This window comes from Sinocyclocheilus rhinocerous, unplaced genomic scaffold (assembly GCF_001515625.1).
Source record: "Sinocyclocheilus rhinocerous isolate Xijiao unplaced genomic scaffold, SAMN03320098_v1.1 scaffold480, whole genome shotgun sequence".
In the NCBI taxonomy this organism is placed as follows: domain Eukaryota; kingdom Metazoa; phylum Chordata; class Actinopteri; order Cypriniformes; family Cyprinidae; genus Sinocyclocheilus; species Sinocyclocheilus rhinocerous.
In genome coordinates, this window is record NW_015655401.1 from 1,380,557 (window position 1) to 1,388,393 (window position 7,837).

The 7,837-nt window shown below is 34.4% G+C and overlaps 2 protein-coding genes across 2 annotated transcripts in view; one reads left to right on the forward strand and one right to left on the reverse strand.

Moving 5' to 3' along the window:
* Positions 1-2,192: 2,192 nt before the first annotated feature.
* LOC107718159 (THAP domain-containing protein 4-like) lies at positions 2,193-3,490 on the reverse strand (the record flags this gene model as incomplete). Its single annotated transcript, XM_016525138.1, has 3 exons — positions 2,193-2,561; positions 2,749-2,852; positions 3,376-3,490. Coding segments are annotated over 3 exons (336 nt in total), but the record flags the coding sequence as incomplete, so codon positions are not given.
* A 214-nt stretch (positions 3,491-3,704) lies between these two features.
* Positions 3,705-7,837, forward strand: part of LOC107718160 (F-box only protein 15-like) — an 8,750-nt gene continuing 4,617 nt past the window's right edge. Inside the window, exons 1-6 of the mRNA XM_016525139.1 lie at positions 3,705-3,715; positions 4,583-4,747; positions 4,856-4,966; positions 5,066-5,170; positions 5,231-5,464; positions 7,555-7,752. Coding sequence (XP_016380625.1) covers positions 3,705-3,715; positions 4,583-4,747; positions 4,856-4,966; positions 5,066-5,170; positions 5,231-5,464; positions 7,555-7,752 — 824 coding nt within the window. The remainder of the gene's footprint in view (positions 3,716-4,582; positions 4,748-4,855; positions 4,967-5,065; positions 5,171-5,230; positions 5,465-7,554; positions 7,753-7,837) is intronic.

Below are 7,837 nucleotides of genomic sequence, written 5' to 3' on the forward strand. Positions count from 1 at the left end.
ATACCGTAAGAAAACGGCAATGTTGAAATATTTTTACAATTTCAAATAACTGTTTTGTATTTTAATTTATATTTTAATGTAACTTATTCTTGTGATGGTAAAGCTGAATTTTCAGCATCATTACTTCAGTCTTCAGTGTCACATGATCATTCAGAAATCTAATATGCTGATTTGGTGCTGAAGAGACATTGATATAATTCTCAATGTTGAAACTAGCTGTGCTGCATATCTTTTGGGAAACAATAATACATTTTTTCAGGCCTCTTTGATGGAAAATAAAGTTTCAAAAAAAAAAAAAAGTTGAACTCTAGTGTAGATTCGACTTTATTAACCCGATATCCATTATTTTGAGTGCTGTCTCTATTAAACAATTTTTAGTTTAAGAATGTTTTTGTTAAACAAATCTTGTCTGGTCGTCCTTGATTACTGGAAAAGCCATGACAGTTAATTTATCAAAAGGTAGAGAACCTTGTTTCTATTACTGAATTAATATATCCCCAATGAAATACCATTAAACATATAAATACTAAAAGTTTCTTAAATTATAACTGGAGAGAAAATTTATACTGAGTTTGCCATGAACAAATTTTAAACAATTTAAATCTGAAAATAGATTTTCATACTTTTATTGTAGTTGCTATACATAATACAAAAGGACCCCTTTATATATTGTACCAATATTTGCAGAGCTTGTTTTGTTGGGAAGACGGGTCAGAACACGTCTATTACTTTAGATAACATTCTTACTCACAGACATATTACCATCACCTGCAGGTTGCTATATATAAACCATCAATATTTTGTCAGATGAGTACATTAGTACAAGTGCTTTTCACAAACACATCTTCCTCCCACATGACAGCTAGTTAATCAGTCCTGCGGTAAGTGATGTGCAAATGCTGCGTCAGAGGCTGTCCTTCCAGTGCCATAGAGATCGTCTGTTCCAGCTTTCCATCCGGCTTCAACTGGATGTGCCTGGAGATCTGATCAAAAATCTAAATTATTAGTGGAACATTTATTCTAACAATTATGCCAATTCAGCACAATTTAAGCCATATTTTCATAATTTTCACCGCTGAATATATTTTCTTTATGAAAATATTGCTACATAAGAGCTTATTGTTTCATTAATCTGACAAGGCGCAAGTCAAACAGTTTGTGTTATGAGACCTGTTGAACATAAGGCTGCTTGGCAAAAGATGTTCTAGCCAGGGCAGTACTGTGCAGAGTCAGCTGCTGTCCAGTGAGTTCCCCTATGACCTGACAGGAGGGGAGGGAATATGTGCTATATTCGTTGCTGGAGCTACATAATATCTGTCTGTCTGTCTTAGTATAAAATGACTCAGAAATTTGATATGCAGGCATTGGAGTCATATTTGTGCTGACACATTGTGTGGATTCATTACACTGCGATTTTATACTGAATGTCTGTGGTGATGAGAGAAACATTTTAATGTTTGTCTAGCTTCCGATATTTATTTATACAAAATTGCTCAAAATGATGTTTGGAGTGTCACTTTGCACTTTGAGTTCATACAGTTTTTTTGGTGTGTGTGAAACACTGTTGTCACCAGCTGTATACATCTTGAAATAAAGATTTTTAATGTGTGAACTGAGAGAGAAGTTGAACATTTTTAAACAGAAAGGGTTCCAGTGGTCAAGGAAAACCTGGAAATATTATGGGGAAAAAAAACATGAAAAATAATATAAATTTCTGTAGTGAACATGATCATTCAGAAATCTAATATGCTGATTTGGTGCTGAAGAAACATTGATATAATTCTCAATGTTGAAACTAGCTGTGCTGTATATCTTTTGGGAAACAATAATACATTTCTTCAGGCCTCTTTGATGGAAAATAAAGTTTCAAAAAACAAAAGTTGAACTCTATAGTGTAAATTCGACTTTATTAACCCGATATCCATTATTTTGAGTGCAATCTCTATTAAACAATTTTTAGTTTAAGAATGTTTTTGTTTAAAAAATCTTGTCTGGTCGTCCTTGATTACTGGAAAAGCCATGACAGTTAATTTATCAAAAGGTAGAGAACCTTGTTTCTATTACTGAATTAATATATCCCCAATGAAATACCATTAAACATATAAATACTAAAAGTTTCTTAAATTATAACTGGAGAGAAAATTTATACTGAGTTTGCCATGAACAAATTTTAAACAATTTAAATCTGAAAATAGATTTTCATACTTTTATTGTAGTTGCTATACATAATACAAAAGGACCCCTTTATATATTGTAACAATATTTGCAGAGCTTGTTTTGTTGGGAAGACGGGTCAGAACACGTCTATTACTTTAGATAACATTCTTACAGACATATTACCATCACCTGCAGGTTGCTATATATAAACCATCAATATTTTGTCAGATGAGTACATTAGTACAAGTGCTTTTCACAAACACATCTTCCTCCCACATGACAGCTAGTTAATCAGTCCTGCGGTAAGTGATGTGCAAATGCTGCGTCAGAGGCTGTCCTTCCAGTGCCATAGAGATCGTCTGTTCCAGCCTTCCACCCGGCTTCAGCTGGATGTGCCTGGAGATCTGATCAAAAATCTAAATTATTAGTGGAACATGTATTCTAACAATTATGCCAATTCAGCACAATTTAAGCCATATTTTCATAATTTTCACCGCTGAATATATTTTCTTTATGAAAATATTGCTACATAAGAGCTTATTGTTTCATTAATCTGACAAGGCGCAAGTCAAACAGTTTGTGTTATGAGACCTGTTGAACATAAGGCTGCTTGGCAAAAGATGTTCTAGCCAGGGCAGTACTGTGCAGAGTCAGCTGCTGTCCAGTGAGTTCCCCCTCCTCAATCTCCACAAGACCTGGAAGAGGTAGAAACAGATGATTAAAAAAAGATACATGGTACTATAGACAGTGCTGGGTAGATTAATTTCAAAGTTGTAGTTTGTTGATGATTACAAATGGCATTACAATATTTGTAGTTAGTAATATAATCTATTAGATTACACATTTTAAGTAATGCCTTCTGACTACTTTTTGATTATTTTTAGAATACTTTTGAATAGAATTATTTTGTTCCATATTCATATCAGATTTTTATTTTTTTTAAGTGATATATATATATATATATATATATATATATATAATTTGTGTACATGCATGTCATGTGACCATTAAAAGAGAATTCATTAATTATTAATATTGTAGTGGCATTGTGTAAATACATAATCATTTAATCATTAAAAAGTAGCTGTAGTCTGATTACGAGTATTTTAAAAAGTAAATCCAATTACAAGTACTTCATTTTTGGAATCTGATTACATAATCCAGATTACTACCCACTGCTGATTATAGATGACAGATTTTTTTAAATAAATCAAACACCTGAGTTCTGTGCAATGATGAAGGCCACCCTGTTGGTACCTGGCTGAAGCCTGATGAATCCACACTCCCTGTGAAGTGGCTTTTTGCTCTCAGCATGGAAAGCATTAAACCTGAAATAAGTAAATAAATACAGGTGCATCTCAATAAATTAGAATGTCGTGGAAAAGTTCATTTCAGTAATTCAACTCAAATTGTGAAACTCCGGAAACACGGACGGTGGTTTAAATGAGGTCGAAACACGCTTGTCCGTGATATGAAATATGTTCACGATCACATTCTGATGCACCTGTTGTTTATTTAATGCTTGTTTTGTTTTGTTTTTTATGGTAATGCATTTAACGTTTGACCTACAGACGACAGCTCGGAAATAATAAACCACTAGAAATAAGACAAATTAACGTTAGGTGTCTATGAATTTAAATGGAATCATCATGTTGTCCTACCAGAGTGATTGAATGGGCATGACATTCCGCTTGAATATTTTGAAATAACCACGAATTTTACCAATATAAATGACACTAAATTTATTTCGCGCTGCGATTGTACTCTTTGCCATCACAGTGCGTATCTACTTCCTGATTAGACACTAGGAATTCTGGGAGATGTAGTTATTAGGCGCTCTAACTATACACTTGACGCGGATCAAGCTGAAGAACGAAGACTTTACTTCCACTACAGGCTATATTGCGTCATTATGTCGACTAATATATATATAAACATATATAGTAAAAAAGAATAAAATCAAAATGCTACAGTTTATTTTCCGTGAATTTACTTTTCATTTTACTTTTATAAAAGTACACTTTTTTAATTTTATTTATTTTTTCTTTTTAAACATAGAAGTGGCGACACTCATAAAAATGTAAACAAAACAAAAAGAAAATAAAGCTGTTGAAGTGTTTATAATAGAAAAATATCTACAACACAACACATAGTAACACTTCAGCTATTCATGGTAATTTTTTTATTGTCAAACTGTGAGAATCCAGATACATACAATATCAGATACAATATCAGGCACGATTTAAAACATTAACTAGATTTCAATTTGATCTTATATGTTATATTTACATTTTAATTTGATACCTTAATTTTAACTTTACTCTAGAATCATCTGTTACCTTCTAACTACAAATCAACCCTTAATCTAAATAGTCGGTGTTGTTTCTTCCCTCTAGAGAAGCTATCTTGTGAGGTCATAGGCCAGACGGGTTATCATCAGTAATAAGAGTGGGTTCAAACGCCTTGAGCTCATCATGGCTACTGGTCTTGGCGAGTTTCTCCGTAGTTTAAAACAAGGCCTTATGAAAGGAGAACAAAATACACCTGCGCGTGGAGATAATCAGGTTGGGGAATTTGCTCGTACGACCAGGTAAGCAGTCGAGTCGCGTTGGAGGTTTAAACAATGCTTTGGGAGACCCATTCGCTAATGACACACTTTCTATACGCAGATAGAATGTTTGTTTTTCATTTGTCATAGGCGGAGAGGTCATGACACCTCCATGTCGACGCCTATGCAGCGTGAACCGTGTAAAACTCGGTCTGTGTCTGAACATTGCGCTAAGGGCAGCCATGGAAATTATTTGGAGAGGCAAGTTATTCCACATTTAAATATTTAAGTTTTGTATAAGATGTATATTATTGCATATCATACAGCAAAGCTGTAAAATATGTTATCTGTCCATCTTAGATTGCCTTCTGAGATCATCCTGAAGATTCTTTCCTTTCTGGATGCCTCCTCTCTGTTCAAAATCAGCTTTGTCAACAAGCAGTTTCATGATCTGGCTAACAACAAGTGAGTTCATGATATAAATAATTTGAATAAGGAATATTATATATTAACATGAATGTCCAGTGCTTTGTGGTCTGTGTTGTATGCTTCTGAGATTGAAAAGAAAAAGTGGAGACCCAGAGTGAGCATGATGACGGAAGCCGTGAGCAGCACAATTGTGGAAGAGAAGCCTGCTGGATACTGGAAGAAGGTGCTACTCAAGGAGATGGCCGGCTACAAGGACACCATGTGGAAAACGGAGCTAAAACACATGAACCCGCACTCGGGCATGCCAGCTCTGACAGAGCATGCTCTCAGGTAAAACATGAGAGCTCGCTGCTTTTCAACAGGGCAGAAATAAATCTTTTGGGTCCAGTCATGCTTATTAGTTCTACACAAAAGCATTTCTCATTACTGTATTTTAAATTACCCAGAACTGCAGTATAATGCAAAAGTAATTTAGCAACACCTAAAATGAATGAATGCCTCAAAATATGAACTAAAGTGACATTTATTACCAATTTATTACCAGGGGTCACATGATGCGATTTCAAGTTTTCTTTTCTATTTGGAGTGTTACAAGCTGTTCGTGAATAGATAAGATCCCTAAAGTTGCAAAGACTAAAGTCTCAAACCCAAAGAAATATTCTTTATAAAAGTTAAGACTCGTCCACGCCCTCCTAAAACGGCTCCTTATTTTTACGTCACTGTGTGGGAGTATTTACAACACTGTTCCAGAACAGTTCGACCCAAATATTCAGATGTGTGCTGCGCATTTTATGGAGGACTGTTTCCTGATTTTGGTAGAGTAGACTACAATGCCGGTGTTCTGACAAATAATGCTGACTCACAGTCTGTAAGTATGTTTTCATATTTAAAGAATTTGCCACTGATGATTCAAACGCGAGTTTTGAGCAGTGTAGTAGAGTAGAAATGCAGACATTGTTTTATGTTTACGCGGCGTGATGCAACGCAACGAGTAAAAAGACAGTATAAGTCATTATAATCCGTAATTATGTCCCCACTGGATGCAACAAATGCCTCGTTTGTAATGGGTTTTATTGTTTTTGTCTCGTCACGCTGGGACACAGCATCACAGTATGGTAAGGGGTATAGAGGAGAAACAATAATGTACAGTATGTGGAAAATAATGTGTTTTTTTAACCTTAAACCGCATAAACACATTTCATTACACCAAATACACAAAATAATGTTCTTTTTAGCAACATCATATGACCCCTTTAAAAAGAAAAATAACACATTTCAAGCAAAGCATTTATGAAACAATAATTTGTTGTAAAAAATTGAGTAGAGATTAATATAAAAAAAATTTCTGACTGATACTATTGATTTTTGTGTTTGTCTGATAACAAATCTAAAGAACTAATTTGTAGAAGATTTGTGATTGTTTTATTTCAATATTTTTATTACAATAATAAATAAATAATCATTATTTTTATCCCTGAAACATAAAAACATACCATGAGATATTTTAAATATTATATTAAAAGATTAAAAAACACATTTTTATATATGCAGGTATACACATGCCATTTTATTTCTGCAGAGTGGTTTTATGATCCAAATGGTCAGACATTTAATTAATTTTCTTTCATTTCTTTCCTTTGTTTTGAAATGTATTATATAGCAAAGCAAGACATTGTTTTAGGATATGTCTTGCTCTGCTATATTACTCTTGCTATGATATGTGAGACATAAAAAAGTAAATATATTTTAAACTTAAATAGCAACACTTATAGATAGACCTGGTTTTGTGATAAGCAATTAGGTAGGGTCAAGTAAAAAATTACATTAGTCAAACCAAGTATGAGTCTATAAAATTTAAAGGAATAGTTCATCCAAAATGTAAAAATTTGCTACAAATAATTTGCTCACCCTCAGGCAATCCAAGATGTAGATAAGTTAGTTTTTTATCAGAGCACATTTGGAGAACTTTAGCTCTACATCACTTGTTCACAAATGGATCCTCTGCAGTGAATGAGTGCCGTCAGAATGAGAGTCCAAACAGCTGCTAAAAACACACAGCTCCAGTCCATCAATTAACAACTTGTGAAGTAAAGAGCTGCGTGTTTGTAATAAATACATCAGTGAGAGATCCATAATCCATAATAACACTTCATTGAGTGAAAAAGTCCATCCCCTGTTGTCCTCTCACATCAAAATCCACCAACACATTTGTTTAGAACTGTTGTGGACTGTGTTTACTTGTAAACGTTGCTTAATCTGTGCACATTTCTCTCCTGGGGGTGGGTAAATTTTCAGAAAATGTTCATTTTTGGGTGAACTATTCCTTTAAAGCATCTGGATATTTTCTAGCTGTCAAATATAAGTGGAACATGTCCATAGTGAAAGTGAGGAAATACACCTGTGGTTGCTGTGTTTTACAGGAGGTTACACATTCAGTGGGAGATCACACTCACAAATAAGAATGGACAGGAAAGTGTCTATAAGCAGACGCACACGTTCTTCGAAGATTCATCGGTTACAGTGTGCTGGAGCCATGGCTTCTGGCCTTTCATGTACAATCTTAATAGCCTTCAGCTTCATGGAATAATGTGTCCAGCTTCACCAGCTCCAGGAGACAAGTAAGAAACACATCTGAATAATCTGAAGCATAATACATACACTCATCTGACTTATGCCTCTAATGTGTAGGCCAAGGGGGCGCTC